Genomic DNA, 20,318 nt, shown 5'->3' with positions numbered 1-20,318 from the left:
AGGGACGGCACAGCACGGTGGCAGCCCCGGTCCCGTGCAGGGAGCTCCCACGGCCGCTCCCCCAGGACCTTTCCGGTGTCCCCTCCCTGGAGGAGCAGGAGGGAACTTGGCCCTTCCTTCCACTCAGACGGGTCAGCGCCAGCTCTGACTCGGAGGGGGAGACCCCAGGCTCTTTCTCAGAAGCAGCGTGTACCGGTCAAGCGGCGACAATCAGGGACGACGCTTCTCGGGTCGGAGTCACCTCGGCTGTTGGAAGGACGTGGCAGCTTTACGGGACACTCGTCCTCCCGGACCCACGGCGAGCCGGCCTCCTTCCCTCCAGCGGTTCCGGGAAATCAAGGAGCAACCCCCGTGCGCCAGACGTTCTGCCGGGTCCGAGAAGGCGACGCCCGAGTCCAGGCCTCCCCAGACCCCGGCTCGCGCGCGAATGCAACTTGTAACCCAGAACCGCGCCTCAGCCAGCCAGAGTTTCTCACAGTTTCTAGTCCGTAAACGGTGACTCTGAACAGGCAGGGGCTCGCCTACCACTGAACACGTAACGGAGGTAAGAGAATCGAGTTCGGCTCACACGGAAAGCACGCCAGCTTCTTCAACCAGGTAAAGGCCGCAGGTCTAGAAAGAAACCGTCTGCTGAAGCCACCAGCCAAGCCCCTGTGATCAGACCCGGAGACCTTCCCTAGAAGGTTCCACACTGTCCCGAGAGGTGGGTCCCGGCGGCTCGTCACAGCTCCAGCACTGCCTGCATATTTAAGGGTCCCCGACTTTGGGGCGCCTGGGTGGCTCAGTGGGTTAAAGCCTCTGCCTTCGGCTTAGGTCATGATCCCAGGGTCCTGGGATCGAGCCCCGCATCGGGCTCTCTGCTCGGCAGGGAGTCTGGTTCCCTCTCTCTGCCTGCCTCTCTGCCTGCTTGTGGTCTCTGTCTGTCAAATACATAAATAACAATTTAAAAAAAAAGAGAGAAGGCTGAAATAAAATCAGAAATAAAAGAGAAGTTACAAGTGACAGCACAGAAATACAAAAGGGTCATGAATGACTATAAGGAACAATTACTTGCCAAAAAACTGGAAAACCTGGATGAAATGGATAAATTCCTAAAGACACACAACCTTCCAACACTGAAACACAAAGAAATAAAAAATCTGAGAATGATTACAAGTAAGGAAACTGAATTAGTAATTTAAAAACTCCCAAAAAACAGGGGCGCCTGCGTGGCTCAGTGGGTTACGCCTCTGCCTTCGGCTCAGGTCATGATCTCAGGGTCCTGGGATCGAGTCCCACATCGGGCTCTCTGCTCAGCAGGGAGCCTGCTTCCCTCTCTCTCTCTCTCTGCCTGCCTCTCTGCCTACTTGTGATCTCTGTCTGTCAAATAAATAAATAAAATATTAAAAAAAAAAAGGGTCCCCTGACCTCAAACACCTGGAACCGTCGTCCTGTTCTTGTGCAAAGCCGCCGCGAACAGACATGTTTGCGGCCCACAGCGCCCCCCATCTTGGGAGACCAGACAGAATCGCCAGGGGCCTTGGGGGCCCCACAAAGCGCCCCCTGGGCCGGGACTGCTGTCCATTAAACATCACACCTGCCCCTCGTTTCCCCGACGAGCCCAAGCCTGCTGAGATGTGGACCCAACATCCAGCGTTAACAACCAGCTCAAGGCGCCTGCAGCTGGAGGACCAAGTCCAGCTGCCTGGCACTGCCCACCCTCACCCCCGGGTCTAGGGGCGCCCGACAGCACCGCACAGGCCCCACCTCCTTCCCAAGCCACCTGCGGAGGGAGCACAGAGGCCCCTGTGCCCGCCCGAGCAGAGGGCCAGCCCCCTGCTATTGGAGCCTGGGGCGTCCACACTCGGTGGGACGCTCGGTGGCCATGGTGACCTTGCTGGCTTGCTCTCAGCGCCTCTTCAGATGTGCGGTGGAGCCCCCCCCCCGCCACACGCACACACGGTCTCCCGTCCGTGGACCGGCAATGCCAGCCGCTGTGCAGGGTGCCTGGGGGGCTTGGGCAAGCCGGCGGTGGAGCAGGAGGGGCCCCGTCCCAACAAAGCGGGTGAGCCCTTGGTGGGCAATGAGGGCAGAAACAGGTGACCACGTCGCCAGAGCCAGTCCCTGCCACGCCGTGCTCAGGGGACACTTGCTCCTGGGGGCGCACCCGGAAACCAGCAGCGGTGGTGGAGAGGCGACCGACACGGGCTTCTGCCCATCCTGACACTTCGCCACGAGCGCTTAGAGAAACTGCACCTGTAAACGGGCAGCATGGGGCAGACAGACAGACGGACAGCAAACGAAGTTGCCTCGGCTCCCTCGCGCAATCTTGCGACACGTAGCGGTGGCTCGGGCCACACAGCTAACCCTGGTGCCCTTTGCAGGGACACAGGTCTCAAAATCAGGTGCCCAGAAAGGCTGCCACAGCCACGTTTCAACCATAGCCTCTGTCTGCTGACGCTGCCAGGCTGCCGCCAGGGACGGGGGCTAGCCATGACGCAGGCTGACCACAACGTTTGGGGAAACAAGGTTTTCATCCGGGTATCTTCATTCCTCATTTTAGTATATACCTGGAAAGAGACAGACTTTACTCAGGATGTCAGAAAATAGTATTTTAAAATAACCCATTTTCTCACCAAGTTCTCCGGTCCCTATGCCTCCCGTAGGTTCTTACCAAAAAAATGGGGGAAGTAAGAATATTAAAAGCAAGGAGATTAAGGGGCGCCTGGGGGCTCAGTCATTAAGCGTCTGCCTTTGGCTCAGGTCATGATTCTGGGGTCCTGGGATTGAGCCCCGCACCAGGCTCCCTGCTAGGCCAGACGCCTGCTTCTCTCTCTCCCTCTGCCTCTCCCCTGCTTGTGTTCCCTCTCCTGCTGTCTCTGTCTGTCAAATAAATAAATAAAATCTTGGGGGAAAAAAAAAAAAGCAAGGAGATTAAAACACAACAGAAATAACAAAATACCAAAACCCACCAGGTGACTTCATGAGGAATTAGTCACAGACGCACTAAAAATAAACAGGAGAAGGCTCTCTCTGCTCCCTCCGAACTGGGAAGAGTCCGGCGACCACGCACATCCGCAGCACGCCCAGGGCAGGCACTGGGGCTCAGCCCCGTGCCGAGATGTATTCATCGTGCCCGGTGACCCGCATGCGAGGAGGGAGCTCCCGGACAAAAGCCCGTCCAGGAGAGCTGTGCCCAGGGACTTTACTGAGGTGTGGGGCCTGCTGCAGGGGGGCCAGGGGGCCTGGGGAGGGCCGAGGCCCAGACAGAGCGGTCCAGCGAGGGGGCCTGGGGTCCAGACCGGGTCTGGCATGGTTTCCAGCACAGACGTACCACAGGCCTTTTGCACCAGCCACACGGAAGGCAAAGGCCAGCAGACCAGAAGACAAGTGAAAAGCACTGAAAATCACCCTTCAGGGGAGCCTGGGTGGCTCAAGTGGGTTAAGCCTCTGCCTCCGGCTCAGGTCATGATCCCAGGGTCCTGGGATCCAGCCCCGCATCAGGCTCTCTCTGCTTCCCTTCCTCTCTCTCTGCCTACTTGTGACCTCTGTCAGATAAATAAATAAAATATTAAAAGAAAAAAAAAAGAAAGAAAAGAAAATCACTCTTCATCCCAAAGTCACCCCTGACGGCAGAGGCGGGCACCCGTCTATCCCGCAGCCCGTGACGCGTGGCGCTCCCACGTGCGTTCGGCGTGTTATGGGGGACTGAACGAGCGGGCCCCCACCTCTCCACACAGCCACAAATTCCCAGTGGCATCCACAGGGCGCCCCCCGGGAGGACACAGAAGCTGCCCACCGGCCCCCCAGAGCCCCGGGTTCGCAGCACCCAGCAGCCCCGGCCGGCTGGCGGCCCAAGCTCCTTGGCGGCAGTGGGGGCGGGACCAGCACGGGGACATGCGTTCGAGGGTTCACAGACACCCGTTGGTCCTAAACCCCCAACAGCTGCGGGATGCATTGTTCAACGTGGCCCCAGCACGTCTCTGAAGGCCCGAGCCGGGCAGCCCGTCCTCAAGGTGCTCCGCGTGGGGCCTGACTTCACAGCCGAGCCCCGGGAACTGCGCCCCGCGTCCAGGCTGCTCGGGCCGCGGCCGGGCTCTTGAGGCCGTGCGGGAAATGAAGGAACAGAAGCCCTGGTCCCACCGGTGTCTTTACTAGCCACGCGCGAACCGCGTCACTCCGACACTGAAATTTAGGGGCTCTCCGTGTCGTGGAAATACAATGGCAAGAACACTGCATCGTCGTCTTTAATCAGAGCGAGATGAAAGCAGAGAAGCCCTTCCAAGCCTGCAGCACGGGAGCCTCGCTTCCTCCAGTGGGGGTCAGGGCACCACCGCGGCCACAGCGGCCGCCGCGTCCGCACGCTCACACCCGCGGGGCCCTGGCACCTCGCTCCCTCCCACCCGCGGTGAGCAGCCAGCGAACGGCCGCGTCTCCGCGGACGGCGGTCCGGGCGCGACCGGATGGGATCTTCAGGGCGTCCGGCCTGCGCTCAGCTGGGGCCCTCCACTGCCCTTGTGTGTCGTGGGGGGCGGAAAGCCGGGGCGGGGGGCGCTGGGCGGCTGCTCGTACCTCTGGCCGCTTCTCAGTCAGTCTGCCATCGGCTCCCGCAAACCGGGCTTGGCCGGGAGCCAGGCAAGCCGCGCACCGCGCCCGACTGCGGGAGACACGGGCTGGAGGCGGCAGGAGCCCCTGCAGACAAAGCAAGGACGCGCCCCTCGCTCCCGCCGCGGAGGGGAGGCAGGAGGGGACGGGCATGGAGGCGGGCGAGGGCCAGCAGAGGGAGCCCGCGCCTGTCCCTTCGCACGGAGGCCCCGTCCCTCCTCCCGACTCCCCTGCTCTGCAGGCCGGAGCTTCAGATGCCTGATGGCGGGCGAGGCCTCGAGCACTCACTGTTGAGCTGCACTCAGCGATCAGCCACCATGAGCCACCTGCCACCTCCCGCCCCGGTCGCTCCCCACAGACGTGCCCCACCCCCGCCCCCGCTGCTCCCGCTGCTCCCCAAGCACTTACGGGACAAGGAGTGGGTGCCTTTGGGCAGGTAGTCCAGCAGCAGGGAGCTGTCGTCCCCGAGCACGTCGGCCTTGAGGGACAGCAGGCTGTTCTTGCTCATGAGAGCTGCTCGCAGGCTGGCCACCGCAGTGGCCTGATGCAGGGCTTCCTCCTTCTCCGGGGTCAGGGGCGGACCCAGGTAGCTGGCTTCTCCACCCTGGAGACCCTCGTCCACGTGGCCAAAGAGCTCAGCCCTCTCCCCGCCGCTGTCGGCGCCACTGGCTTCGGTGACCGTCAAGCCTGCATCTGGGGGTGGGGGGAAAGCAGCAGGTCATTCTCGGACCCTCCACGGGGAAACCTCATCTAGCAGCAGCCGAGGTGACGAGCCTCCTGACCACCCGGTGTCCCGTCCTGCCCGCCGTCGTCCCTTCCCTGCCCCGGGACGGCCTCCGGTGGGGGCTCCACTCAGCACGATGGGGGCGCCCTCCCCCCCAGGAGGACGAGGACCCGCTCGGATCTCTGCTCTGGGCTGAGAGCCAGAGGCACAGCGCCCGCGGGTCTTCCATCCCTCGAAGAAGCCTGACTCAAAATGGATCAACGACCAAAGAGAAGAGCTAACCTACAAACTCTTGGAAAGTCTGCGCGCTCAGCTTGGGCAGCGGGTCCTCAGACAGGACGCCAAAACCACCGGCCGCACAAGAGATAAGCTTGGTGGAAAGGAAACACGTCTCTGCCTCAAAGGCCCGCTCAAGACGGGGAGAAGACAAGGCTCCTGGCTGGCTCAGTCGGGCCGCGGGGGACACGAGACCTCAGGGTCCTGAACTCAGCACTGGGTGTGGAGCTCACTTACAGTGACGGGAAGAGGGGCGCCTGGGGGGCTCAGTTGTTAAGTGTCTGCCTTTGGCTCAGGTCATGATCTCAAGGTCCTGGGATCGAGCCCCGCATCGGGGTCCCTGCTCGGTGGGAACCTGCTTCCCCCTCCTTCTGCTTGGGTTTCTCTCTCGCTGTATCTCTTTGTCAAATAAATAAATAAAATCTTTTAAAAAAATGAAGGAGAGAGCAGGAAGGAAGCGGGGAGGTGGAGAGAGCGGGGAGGGAGTGTGGAGGAAGAGGGGAGGAAGGGAGGGAGGAGAAGACGGCCCGTAAAAACATCCACAAGTCATACATCTGATACGAAATCCTATCCGGAATACATAAAGAACACTCACAACTCACTAAAAAGGAAGATAACCTGGCTTTAAAACGGGCAAAGGACCTGAGCAGATACTCATTCGGAGAAGACACAGAAATGAGCAGTGAGCAATGTCCGACACCATCGGCCGTCAGGGACATGCTCCTGGAACCCGTGAGAGGCCGCTTCACACCCACCAGCGTGGCCAGAATCCGTCGGACCAGGCAGACGCTCACAAGGGCGTCTTGTGGCGTCCTGATAAGGACGTCAAGGCGCTGAAACCTCCTCTACTGTTGGTAGAACGTGTAGGGGTGCAGCTGCGGGGGACAGGGTGACGCGTCCTCCAGAAACCAGACACAGTGACCACCAGCCCCCTCGGAGGCGTTCGTGCCCAAGAACGGCGAACACACGGCGTATTCACACCAGAAAGAGCAACAACCCTGATGTCGGGGGACAGCGAGTGAGCGGGGTGGACCGTCCTCGCCGGGGACTCTCGCTCAGCGTGGGAAGGAGTGAGTGTGCACTTGCGACCACGTGGACGGAACCCAAGGCCCAGACAGCTCCTGCAAAGGCTGCTCACCCTTCCTATGAAGCAGCGTCCCGGACACACGTCCAGGCAACCCTGTGCCTCCCTCACACAAACCACCTTCGAATCCGAGTCCCGGCAAGGCTGCCCTAATCGCCGGGCCAAGCCTGGTGTGTGCAGGAGGTTCCGCGCAGGAGGCCGCCTGTCCGAGCCTCTCCTACGCTTACAAAAGTACCCAACCCACGTCTGAAGAATGGGCTGAGTTCCAAACACTCACTTGTGCGTCAGACGTGCACGTGTGCTCACTTACATACATACGTGTGCACAGGCCAGCAGGCCGTGCTTCCTCTGGACAGGAAGACCCCGGCCCTGAGAGAAAGGGACTCCGCGTGAGAACCGTCACACGTGTGTGTGGCAGCCAGAAAAGACCACACGCCAGGCACGGGGGGGGCAAGGGCAAGGCGCTCGGGCTCACCCACCGATGCAGACCTCCACGTGGTCCAGGAGGCGAACAGAGTTAACGATACCGATGTCGAACTGTCAACATAAACATACAGGTTTCCCCCTGGAGGTGATTATGGTGCTTTTTCTCACGTCCTGTGATACATTAGGACGTGATTTCTCACATCCTAAATGATACATCATAACACTTGAAAATTTAGCTCTCAATCTTTGGTTGAAGAGCAGAAAAGAGATTATAATTAAAATAAGGAAAATTTTTTAAACGCTCAAACTAGTCAGGCCGTGTTAGCGGCAAAGCGGGGTGCGAGCAGATTTGGGACAGGAAAGACTCTGTTCCGGCCATGTGAGCGCCAGGGTCTGGGGGACGGCACGGTCATGGAGGGAGGCCGCCAGGGGGCCAGAGGAAGGCAGGGGGGAGGGCGCTACCTCACAACCAGAGTGTCCTGGGGGCACCCCATTTCTCACGTTTCCCCAAATCTCTACTGTTCACGATTCCTTAAAGTGCCATGAGGTGTATTTGAAAACATCTGCGTGGAAGTCACAGCCCGACTTGACCCTGCTCAGCCTTGTCCGCCAAACAGCTGCACGGCGTGTGCACTGTGCAAAGAACACACGGAAGCTTTTGGAGAGTGTGCACTGCGGGGGCACACGTCCCCGCCCCCGCCAGGTGCTTCCAGGCCAGATCAGACCCAAGTGGGGCATAACCCAATTCAGAAAGATGAAGTACGCATTTCACCCCACATTGAGTTTCTCACTTTATGTGTGTAGAATGTATTCTCCCTGTCTACGATGCCATGTTCCTTTATCGAAGTTCAAATCAAGTTTCCTCACTTTCTTAACCGTCAAAAAGCTTCCACATCATTCCATATATCCTCCTTCGTTGAAATATATATACATATAATTGATTAAAGAGGTAAATGAATCGACCGCTTTGCTAACTATGTGGTCATTAAGATGATAATGGGTAAAAGTCAGGTTTCGGGCAAACAGTACCAGAACACGTGCACACAGAAATCAGCGTGAACCACAGACCTACGCGTCACACCCGAACCCGTGACACTGCCGGGAAGACCGCGGCGGGGAGTGCCGGACTCAAAACACAGGAGCCAGGAAAGAGAAAAGCAGGTCGGGCTTCGGCAGCGCGTAGCCGGGAAGCCCCTCCAGAAACCGCGTCACTCGAACACGGAGCCAGGACAGGAAGAGTCACACCCCCGCCGGGGCCTTGCGACCACAACGCCCGGGACGCCCCGCCCGGCCCGAGACGCGGGGGAGCGCGCGAACCGACGGGCAGCGGAGCGCGGACGGCGGCTCCCCGCGGGGGACACGGCTACGCCACCAGCACAAGCCCCCGGTCGGACCCTGGCGGAGAAAGACGCGGGGAACAGCCACAACCACACGAAGGAGCGCCGCGGCCGGGAGTCGGCGGGCGCCGCGGGAGAGCTCGCTCCACGGCCCCCAGAGCGCGTCCAAGCGGAAGAGCACGTCGGCGACCGTGGGAGGCGGAGGGGACGTCGCACGAGACGCGTGAGCTGAGCCCCCGGCGGTCGTGGCCCCTGAGCTCCCCCAGAGGACTCGAAACTCCGGAGCCACAGGCATCCCCGGACCTCGGCGCGACGCACTTGTCACGCCAGAAGGCCCCCGAAGGGTGAAGGAGTCCACACCGCGGGTCACGGCCAGAGGCCGGAACCAGGCCGGAAGCGGGATTCAGTGACGCCCAGGACAACGCGGGCAAAACTCAAAACACGCGGAAACAGACATGCCGGCAGAGTAGCAGCTGCCCAGGGGGACCGTCGCGACCCCGGGGTCCTCGGTGGCCCTGTGGTGGCTGAGGTCCGTGGACCGTGTCAGTGTCCAGACGCGGGTGGTGGCAGTGAGGGCCTTCTGGAAGACGTCAGCCTTGGGGAGACGGCCTCGGGGGACAGGGCCCCTCTGTGTCATTCCGCACGGTGCGTCCCTCCTCGGCGCTCGCCTCAAAACGGGAAAACGGAAGGTCCTCTCTCCGAGGGCCGAGGTGTGTGCGCGCGTCCGAGCTCATCAGACTCGCGCACTGGGGGGTCCGGGTGCAGAGGACGGCGGGCGGAGCTGGGGCGGCGGCGGGGAAGCCGAAACTCCTGACGAGGCAGAGGCGGGTGCCGACACGCGGCGCAAGGTCCCGCCGGTCCTGAGGAAACTGCGCTCACCGCGCCCCCGCCGCGACCCCTAGGTATGTGCTCGAGAGAAATGAAAACACTCGTCCGCACACAGGCTTGCCGGGGACGTGCACGGAAGCATCACAGCGAACGCCGGTCCTGCCCCGACGTCCGCTGACAGGGGTCTGGACAAACACCGCTGTGGTCCGGGCACGGGACCCGCGGCAGAGCCTGCAGCTGTGGACGGCTGGGGGCACGGGTGCGCACGTGGCTTCGTCTGGAGGGTTAGGGCCGCGCACGCAGCGCAGAGCCGGTGGCGAGAGTCGGGGCTCGGCTGGGGGGGACACGCGGTTGTCAGGACTCGAGAGGCGCACCGGGGGCGGGTGTGGCTACGGGACCTGCCGGGTGGAAACACAGACCGACGCTGTCCAACGGCTGGCTTCGGGAGGACGTGTCCTGACGCCTCCCAGGTGCTGGGAAACGCAGGGAGGGGTGAGACGGGGTTTCGGCGACGGGAAGCGTTCCTCACAATAAAGCACAATGTTAAGTGGGGAACTCGGCAGCAGAGGGCTCGTTTTTTCCCCCAACTTTTCTCTAAATGTAAATAATCTCCCCAATAAAATGTTAAGGAGAAAACCAAAAAAATTATTCAAACTCGAAATCTGTACCGTTTACTGGATGTATATTATACTTCAAGAAATACGAAGAAAGAATGGCAATTTTCACCCCAAAAAACTTCCCTGGGGCCCCGGGTGGTTCAGTTGGTTGAGCATCTGACTTTTTTTTTTTTTAAAGATTGTATTTATTTCTTTGACACGCAAAGATCACAAGTAGGCAGAGAGGCAGGCAGAGAGAGGGGGGAAGCAGGCTCCCTGCTGAGCAGAGAGCCCGATGCGGGGCTCAATCCCAGTACCCCGAGATCATGACCTGAGCCAAAGGCAGCGGCTTCATGGCTGAGTCCCCCAGGGCGCCCTGATACCTCCACTCTTTTGAAGTTGGAAAAAAGCAGTGGCATAAAAGTTCTCAAATGAAACTACTCCTCTTAAAATCTCCATTTCAGGGGCACCCAGGCGGCTCAGTGGGTTAAGCCGCTGCCTTCGGCTCAGGTCATGATCTCAGGGTCCTGGGATCGAGCCGCGCATGGGGCTCTCTGCTCCGTGGGGAGCCTGCGTCCCTCTCTCTCTCTGCCTGCCTCTCCGTCTACTTGTGATCTCTGTCTGTCAAATAAATAAATAAATAGTCCTTTTTAAAAAACCTCCATTTCAGTGGAGATTCACAAGCTGTGAACATGGTCTCACCCTGAAGACTCCAGCATAACCAAACCCCTTCTCACTGGGCGGGCATCAGGGACACGGGCAGCTGCTGGCTGATTCCTGCCCCAAGTCAGAAGACCCTCCGGGGCATCACTGTCACGGTCTACAAACCCCAAAAGAAAATAAGCACCTGGTTAAAGAGACGAAAGCCCTCAAGTTCAAATCGAAACACGATGCATCGAGACGGCTGCCCACCTGTGGACCAGCCACGAAGCCACGAAAGCCGGCTCCCGCACAGGCACGCTAGCTCAGTGAGGCTGCAGGCTCCCCCGTGCTCAGAAGCTGCAGAGCGCTCCCCGCCGCACAACCCTGGAGCACAGCGCGGCGGTCACACGCTCCGCAAGGACACGTCCCAGTGCTGCTCAGCAAAGCGGCAGCCCCTGCGGCTCACGCACACTCCACTGAGCTCTTCCCTGCGGGCCTTTGGGGTCCTGAGCCCGAGCCCTCACTGAGCCGCCGTCATCGGCACCCGGAGGGCTGCCCGGCTCACGGGGCTTCCGGAAGCGCCTCATCCTCCCGCTCCACGGGAGCTCTCCACGGGGCCTGCTCGTCCCGCACCGACCCCGAACACCCCAGCTCTTCTGCAGGGCTTGCTCCGGGTGCGGCATCCTGCCGGCTCTGCGGGGCCCCCCAGGCACCAGCTGCCCTGCAGCCCCCAGCCTCCGTCTCTGCACCTGGAGGAACCAGGGGCGGCGCTGGGTGTCCACGAGAGCCCTTCACAGACTTCAAGAACTCGACGCTCTAGAAAATGCGGGCGCGAAGGAAGTGCTTTTCTTGGGGTGGGACGAGAAGCTGCCCCAGCTCTGCAAAGCCGAGGTCGAGGGACCGCCAGGACGACGATTCGAGCGCAGATGAGCTGGGAGTCACAGGCACGGCCCCCGGCGCCATTCCACCCGCGGGCCCTTCCCACCGGGGCCCATCTCTGGACACCCGGATTCGGGGGCTGTTCCCTGTCACCAGCGTGTCCCACCCTCCCGGCCCAGACAAAGGACACCGCACGACCTCTCCTCTCGGCGGCAGGGGCTCCCACTAGGGCCCCTGTGTTCCTCGCTCAGCCAGTGCTCCATCAAAGAGGGCCGCCGTCTCTGTCGGGTCCCCAGCTGCCACCAACGGACAGCAACACGGTCAGCCAGAACGGACCCCGCAGAGCTCTGGTCGTACCTGAGGGAAAACATCTCCGGTCTGCGACTCAGCTCGAACTTTTGAGACGATGGGGGCAGAGGGGGTGACAAGGGGGAAGCTCCGAGTGCAGGACCAGGGCCCAGTCCAGCCCCACAAAGCTGTGGTGTCACTTTTCATTCAGGCTCTTTTGCCCCCCGAAACACAAACACCTAACAAGACCCCTTTCCTTAAGAGACGGGATCCCGTCTGCTGCGGCGTCGGCGGTGGCCAGGCGGCCGCCCGCAGAGGTGAGCAGGGTCCCCAGGGCATCCCGCGCCCGGTGCCAGGCACCCTGTTCAGCCTGCACGTCTGCAGTCAGGTCACGGACCCCACCCGCGGCTCAGCCCAAACCCACAGGCCTCCCTGTTCCTCGCGCGAATCCGGCCGAGCCCTCCCGTGGTTCAGGACGGCGCCCGTGCGCAGACTGCACACTCCCGCTGTCACACGCCCACTCGGCAGCTCCTACCTCGGCCCCCACGTGGACTCCCTAAGCCTGAGACAGCACACCTGCCCCCCCCCCCCCCCCCCGCGCAGGGAGGAGGCCCCGAGGGCATGTAGAGCCGGCTGGGAGCTTACAGAGACCACCTTCCCCGGAAGCTGTCCTGTGGGTCCAGCACATTCTTTAAAAATCACAGTAGGTCAAGATCCAACTTTACAAAAATTTAGGCATAAACATTTTCTTTACAAAACCCACACATTTTATTCTAGCTACAGAACTCCTGTTCTCAAAACCTTTTAGGAACATGGGACATTAGGACAAGCATCTGGGCTCCTCCCGTCGGGTGTTGAACCAGCAGCTACAGATCCGTCTCATCGGGGGCCTGGGGCCGTCTTGGGGTCGCGCACAAGGCGGGGCAGCCAGGGCCCAAGGAGGACACGCAGAGGAACGCAGGTCTGGTCACGACTTTACGGAGCTCTCACGTGAACAAACTGCTGGAACGCGGAAGTAAATTTCAACGGGCGCTTTCTTGGAAGCCACTAGGTTAAAATGCTCCTGGCCTTTTGCTTGGAATGGTCACTTTTTTAAAAAAAGATTTTATTTATTTATGTGACAGAGATCACAAGTAGGCAGAGAGGCAGGCAGAGAGAGAGGAGGAAGCAGGCTCCCCGCGGAGCAGAGAGCCCGATGCGGGGCTCGATCCCAGGACCTGAGATCATGACCTGAGCCGAAGGCAGAGGCTTTAACCCACTGAGCCACCCAGGCGCCCCATGGAAAAGTCACTCTTAAATGCCAACAGGCTTGGAATCACAAGGTGCGGACGCACAGAAGGGCAGGGCCGGCAGCCCTGGGCACAGAGCTGGCTCCCCGCGCGTCTGTACTGAGCCCCCAAATGATCCGCACTTACCACCTGATGCACTCCCTTGGAATGGGGGCCTTTTCTCCTACAAATAGGATGAGAAGTTAAAACACTCTGCTAAGAGGTAATAGATACTTGGTGAAAACAAACTGACCTCCAAGGGGGTCACAATTCCCATTTCCACACCAGCTCCAGGGCCAGGATGGAGGAGGAAGCGACGGCCACAGCAGGCAGAAGCCATCCTATGCGAGCCTACAACCTCATGTCCTTGTCTTTGCAACTCAGAATAATCTAACAGAAGCGGTTTGCAGTTGCCTTGGTAACCCAAGAGATTTAAGACATTAACAAAAGTACGCAGCCGAGATCACTTGTTGGATTCTAAAAACACCTTCTGCTTGACAACTGCATTTAAACCCTCAAACCCACAGGCCGGAGGAGCGAGCATTCTTCACGGTGCTGATGGGCCCTCAAACCGCCCGGCCTCCAGCATCCTAGCCCACTGGGCGGCTGCCGGCCACCAGGCAGGTGTCCCAGGACAGGACTGTGGCCCTGACCGCCCCAGAAGGTGCCACACAGAGCATCTGTCCTTCAGTAATCTGCCAGGGACTGCTGCCTCTCAGAGCTGAATCAGCTGGTGAGAGCGGAAACCGGGTCGGGGGCACACGGAGTGCACCCTCCTTGCCGGCGGCTGGCAGGGAGATGGGCGGCTTTGCGATCAGCTCCACCGTCTCAGCTGCGCTAAACCCCAGGAGCTGTCGGGTGCTGCCCGTCAGCGACATTTACAATGCCTGGACACACTTTTGGTTGTCACCAAACTCGGAGACGCGTTGTTGCGGCATCCAGTGGACGGGGTCGGGGATGCCGCCTCGTCCAGAGCGACCAGCACAGTCTGAGGTGGACAACCTGAACAGACGGGGGTCTGGCCGTGTGCTCCGGGCCCGGAACACACAGGGACAGAGAGAATGGCGCAGGCTACGTGCATCGCGGAGAGGTACTGCTCAACGGGTACAGAGTCTCGGGTCGGGACAATGGAACCCTTGTGAAGACAAACAGTAACAACGGTTGCGTAACGATGCGCTTGTATTTAACGCCGATACATTACACACTTGGAAAGGGTTAAAAAAGCAACGGTTATGGCATGGGCATCTCGCCAGGATAATCGAGAGCAGGGAGCCGGACCCAGGCTCGTCCAGGGCCCTCCCACCCGCCTGGCCATCCGAGGACAGGATGCTTAGCATCTGTGACATTTTTCAGGACCATTACCCCAGTGTGCTGCCTTCAGCTCTGTCCACTCCCACCTTCCGGCCTTCCTGGAGGGCACTCCCCAGGACAAGAACTCGCTGTGACGTCCCCACCCTGCTCTGGGCCAACTCTGTTCTACCGGATGCCCCTCCTCACCCCTCCGCACCTCACTGCACCAGGGGCTGGAGGGAACCGGCGCCCCTTTCTCCCGGGGGCCGGGGGAGGCAGCGGCCGTCCTCACGAGCTCAGCACCAGGGAAGGCACCTGGTATTTTGGTAACTGTCTGGTTTGCTGCCCCCTCATCTGGGAGACAGACACAGAACTGTCGTCCAGACTAGGGACCACCTCAGCAAGGCTAAGCCTAGAGCCCACTGACCCTCATGAAGGGGGGGCCTGGACGCGGGGCCGAGGGGGGGCTCATTGTTCAGTAATGTCCCACAACAGCAAGACGACGACACGTCTGTTAGCCTGGACCACCACAGCTGCCCTGGTTGGAAGCAGGGAGACACCCTCACTGTGAGGAGTGCTTTACCGCCAGAGGACTTTGGGTGCCCCCAGGTCAAGCCAGGTCTTGGCAGGGGCAGAACACAGGCCTGTCACGGTTTGCTCAACGTCCCCAACGATGACCAAGACCTATGGCTGCTGGACAGAAAACCAGACGGAGGGCGCCTGGGTGGCTCAGTGGGTTAAGCCGCTGCCTCCGGCTCAGGTCATGATCTCGGGGTCCTGGGATCGAGTCCCGCATCGGGCTCTCTGCTCAGCAGGGAGCCTGCTTCCCCCTCTCTCTCTGCCTGCCTCTCTGCCTACTTTGATCTCTGTCTGTCAAATAAATAAATAAAATCTTTAAAAAAAAAAAAAAAGAAAACCGGACGGAGGCCGCGGACGGCGAGGGCCTGAGAGGTTCCACATTCACATCATCTCTTCGGAAGCCCTCTCCCACCTTTTGACATTTTAACGTTTAAATCTTTTAAGATGAAGGTCCCCTCCCCGGTACTTACGAAAAGCTCTCCTCTAAGAAGGGAAGCGGACCCTTCAACCTGACCCCATGCCAGGTGTCACCCCCCTTTTCCAGCCGCTGACCCCTCAGCTTTAGAGAAGCCCCACCTCAGGTGGGCCCCGTGGGCCTGGGACACGGGGCCTCGTACGGCTGGGGTCCCCAAAGTCCGACTCCATGCACTTGGACCCATCTGCCACCACTGGAGACAGCCCTGGGGGGAGGCACCGGGGAGCCTGGAAGGTGTGGCTTCACCTGCAGAACGAACGGCCAAGGGCCACTGATGCACAGGGTGACGGGCTCTCGCCCCGGCCCAGAAGAAACAAAAGGCTTACTTGAGTCTCGGCTGCCGAACGGCCACCCGGACGCTGGAAGGAAAGAGGCCACAGGGGAGCCGGCCCGGCTATCGCCCTCCACCTGCTGCGTGATGTGCCGGACCGTCTCCTTGTTTTTCCGATTCTTCCTCCGACCTGCGGGCTGCCAGCCGTCGCCTCCCACCTGCTCGGAGAAGGGGTTCTGCATCGCGCCGTCCCTGGCGGAGGGCAGCTCGCTCCCTCCGTAGTGAGACGGCGAAACCTGCTCTTCCTTGACCCGCAGAGACCCGTAGCCCACGTCGCCCGGCCACAGCGGCTGCGAGGCAATGTCATCAGGACCGTCGGCCTTGGGCTCCTGGTCTTCCTTCCCATAGCTGCTGCTCCCCTCGTGGCAGCTGGCGATGGCCGAGTCTCCAGAGGAATTGGCGGGGCTCGTGCGCCGGGCCAGCCACGGCGAGATGCTCCTTCCGGCCATCACGGCCGAGATCAGCGTGTCGGTGCCGCTGCCGGGGGGGGCGCTGATCTCAAAGTCCGCAAGCTCGTCCGAGGCGTCCGGCTTGATGCTGATGTCCAGCGCGGCCTTGATGAAGTCGTGGCAGGCCTGCACGATGTCCGTCATCTGCAGGAAGCTGGCCGCGGACATCACCTCGATGACATTCCTGCTGGTGAGGGCCAGGTGGGCCGAGTACATGAAGTCGATGATGGCCTTGAAGCCCTGGGCCGTGACGATGTCCAAGTGTGTGACCGTAGCCTGGTCCGACGTCTTCTGCACCTGGCAGTAAAGCGTCTTGAAGTAGCGGCTACTGCCGAGCAGGACGTTCTTGTGGGCCTTAAAGACCTTGCCCTCCACCACGACGCACACGTCACACAGGACGCCATGCTGCCTCTGCTCGTTGAGCTCACGGAGCAGGTGCCGGTAGTGGGACGCGATTTCCATGTCTTCCTTCCGGTTGTTCATCTGGAAGTCTGGGTGGTGCTGTTCCGCAGACCCTGCGGGGGCAAGAACACGCGAGTTAGCCACGCGCTCGACACCCACGCGCCTGTGCAGTTTCGGCAGAGCACGGCCGTCCCAGGGAGCCCGGCTGCGGAGCGGCCTCGGGCGGGGGGACCTCAGCAGCCGTCCGCAGGGAGTTTCCGGGCTCGAGGCTGACCACCGGCACAGCCCAGGAGCAGAACCCCCTACACACAGCTCCCAGTGGCCAGCGCCAGTGAGCAGCTCAAGTGACTTCTTCCCAGATGTGACATCCCAAGGGCGCCTCATCCGCACCCTTCAGGACACAACCTTAAAAACAAAACAGGGAAGCCCAGGAGACTCAGGCGCTCCTAGTCTGTCTGCCGTGTTCTCTCTGCGGCCACCATTAGCTTCCGGGGGCTTCCAGAACTCAGGGCCCAGACCGGGAGGCCCGGAGAACTGGATTCTCGCACAGCCCGGAGGCCAGAGGTGTGGACCAGCTCCCACCAGGGCTCTGCGGGAGGGCGTGTCCAGACCTGTGCCCACCTCTGCTGGTGGCCGGCAGTCCTTGGCCAGCCTTGGACGCATAAGCCTCGCCGCCCGATCTCTGCCTCCACGTTCCCACCTTCTCCCTGTGCGCCCATGTCCCGTGTCCCCGTCTTCTAAGGACACGGGTCATATTGGGCACCTTACACCAGAACAGCCTCATCTTAACCAATTACGTCCGAATTCGATCACAGCCCAAGGCCCTGGGGGCGGAGGACATACGCGTCCCGTCGCACTCCCGGAGAAAGACAAGGCTGTTTTTCCTTGAAAAAGAAAAGCAAAGCTGGAGGCTTCACAATTCCAGACCTCAAGTTCTACTACAGAGCCACAGTCACCAAAACAGTACGGGACTGCCACAAAACAGACACACAGCTCAGTGAAACAGGACAGAGAGCCCAGAAATGAACCCACAATCATACGGTCAATTAATCTTCCACAAAGGAACAAGAAAGGCCGTGTCTCCAACCAGCGGCGCTGGGAAAACTGGACGGCCACGTGCAGAAGAATGAAAGCGGACCACTCTCTTACACCGGACACATAAATAAACTCAAACCAGACTGGGGACCTGAATGTGACACCTAAATGCATAAAAACCCTAGAAGAGTGCATAGGCAGTAACGTCTCCACAGTGGTCGTGGTGACACTTTCTAGACGGTCCCTTCAGGCAAGGGAGACAAAAGCAAAAATCAACTGCCGGGATTAGAAGAGAAAGCTTCTGCACAGCTGGGGAAACAACCAGCAAACTAAAAGCCAACGTATGAACGGGAGAAGATATTTGCAGTGACTCATCCCACAGAAGGTTAGTATCTAAATTACATAAAGAACTTACACAACTCAACACCCGAAACCCAAATAATCCAATTTAAAAGTGGGCAGAAGACACGAACAGATGCTTCTCCAAAGAGGACATACACATGGCCCACAGACACGAGAAGACGCTCCACCTCACTCCTCATCCGGGAAAGCAGCTCACACGCAGGATGAGGGGCGCCTCCCACAGTCAGCAACACAAGAACCAACAGGTGTTGTCAAGGGTGCAGAGAGAAAGGAGCCTCGTGCACTGTCGGCAGGAAGGCAAACTGGTTCAGCGGTTCTGGAAGACGGCACGGAGGCTCCTCGGAAGATACAAAACAGAGCGACTGTATGACCCAGGCAGTCCACTACTGGGTATCTACCCACAGGACACAAAAACACTAATTTGAAAGGGTACACGCACCCCTATGTTTACTGCAGCAACGTGCACATAGCCAAGACTCGGAGGCCGCCCAAGTGTGCACAGACAGACGAACTGGTAAAGAAGGTGTGCCACACACACACACGGAGGAATATTATTCAGCCAGAAAAATAATGAAATCTTGCTGTTCACAATGACAGGGACGGAGCTAGACGGTATAACGTAACCCAAAGCAGTCAAAGAAAGACAAACACACACGATTTCACTCATGTGGAATTTAAGAAACAAAACTGATGAACAGAGGTGGAAAAGGAGACAGACCAAGAAACAAGATTGTTCTTTTTAAAGATTTTATTTATTTATTTGACAGAGAGAGGTCACAAGTAGTCGGAGAGGCAGGCAGAGAGAGAGGGGGGGGGGAAGCAGGCTCCCCGCTGAGCAGAGAGCCCGATGCGGGATTGGATCCCAGGACCCTGAGACCATGACCTGAGCCGAAGGCAGCAGCTTAACCCACTGAGCCACCCAGGCGCCCAAGATTGTTCTTTTTTAAGATTGTATTTATTTATTTGACAGAGGGATAGAGAGACCACAAGTAGGCAGAGAGGCAGGCGGGGGTGGGGGGAGCAGGCTCCCCGCTGAGCAGAGAGTCCGATGAGGGGCTCGATCCCAGGACCCTGGGATCACGACCTGAGCCAAAGGCAGAGGCTTCACCCACGGAGCCACCAGGCGCCCCAAGAAACAGGATTCTTAGCTCTAGAGGACACACTGACGGTCAGCAGCCGGAGGAGGGGGAGGGGCAGGTGGGACAGGGTCAAGAGCACTTACGAAGATGAGCCCGGGGTAAGGGACCGGCGGACACCAACCCTGCACTGTCGGTCAACCGCACGGGAATGCGACCTCTCAACGGTTAAAAAAAAAAGTCACTAAAATTCTCATCACAAAATACATTTTGTACCCATGCCCGGTGGGAGGCGTGACCTAGAAGTAAAAGGAAACGTAAACAGCCGCGTCACAAGCCCACCTAAAGCACGGCGGGGCCTTCAGACCAACAGAGCAGGGCTGCACCCGTCAAAGAGAACAGACCCCAAAAGCGCTCCGGGAGGACGTCAAGCCGCAAAGGGCAACAAACGGGAGCATGGCTGAAATCAAAACGGACCGGCCCAGAACAACCCGACTTAACGCTCCTGAGGCCCAGCGGCCGCTTCCCGGGAGGGAGTCCGGGCACACGGCCCCCACCTGGGGTCCGCGCGCCGGCTGGGGAAGCGGCCCCACACCGCGCGCTGTGCGACCTCGGGGCAGCTGCTTAACCTCCCCCTGCACTCAAGTTCCTCATCGGCCCGGGGAAGGCGAGAGCACGCTTACCTTCGGGTTACCTTCGGGCTAGTACGAAGACGAAGCGAGTGGGCGCCCGCGGAGCCCGCGCAGACTGAGCGAGCGCCGCGTCCTCACGCCGGTGAGCAGAGCAGCCTCCCCGGGCTCGCCACAGTCGGGAAGGAGGCGGGTCGGGAAGCGCGGGACGGGGTATAACGCAGGGGATTTCGATTTTATCTGTAATACTTTCATCCCTAAAAAAGAACAGGAAAGGTCTGTAGCTTCTATTCAAACCCGGTCTTTGCTACTTCGGGCTGTCGGGGTCGTGAACAGACGCTGTGAGCAGGAACCTCCACGACTCGTGTAGCTGCCTCTTTCTCGGAAATGTGAACGTTCGTAGACCCCGATTTTTAGTTTCCCTTACATTCTAGTGGAAATGAGATTAAGATATATAAAAATTAGGGGCACTTGGGCGGTGCAGTCAGTGAAGCGTCTGCCTTCGGCTCAGGTCATGATCTCGGGGTCCTGGGATCGAGCCCCCGCGTCTGGCCCTCCCCTCCCTCAGCTGGCCGGGTCTGGGGCGCCCTCCCCACAAGCCTCCTCACTCCTTCCTGCTGGAGGCACCTGCACTGGCAGAGCCGGTGCCCCAGGGACCCCAGCACCTGTTCCCTCGTCCCGGCCGGCAGCTGAGACGCAGCTCAGAACCCAGGCCGCTGCCCAGCCGGCCCCAGCATCAGAGGCCGGGAGTTAGCAC

At 59.7% G+C, this 20,318-nt stretch overlaps 1 protein-coding gene across 2 annotated transcripts in view; it reads right to left on the bottom strand.

Moving 5' to 3' along the window:
• ZBTB46 (zinc finger and BTB domain containing 46) overlaps positions 1-20,318 on the bottom strand; it is a 59,196-nt gene that overhangs the window by 18,660 nt on the left and 20,218 nt on the right. For both annotated transcript variants that reach the window (XM_044262635.1, XM_044262634.1), the window contains 3 exons: positions 19,616-19,818; positions 15,603-16,571; positions 4,993-5,277 (listed from right to left, as the gene is read on the bottom strand). In XM_044262635.1, coding sequence (XP_044118570.1) covers positions 4,993-5,277; positions 15,603-16,539 — 1,222 coding nt within the window. In that variant the 5' untranslated portion in view covers positions 16,540-16,571; positions 19,616-19,818. The remainder of the gene's footprint in view (positions 1-4,992; positions 5,278-15,602; positions 16,572-19,615; positions 19,819-20,318) is intronic.

This window comes from Neovison vison, chromosome 8 (assembly GCF_020171115.1).
Source record: "Neovison vison isolate M4711 chromosome 8, ASM_NN_V1, whole genome shotgun sequence".
Taxonomy (NCBI): domain Eukaryota; kingdom Metazoa; phylum Chordata; class Mammalia; order Carnivora; family Mustelidae; genus Neogale; species Neogale vison.
Note: the sequence above shows the minus strand (reverse complement) of the source record. Positions and strands in the feature narration are given on the sequence as shown.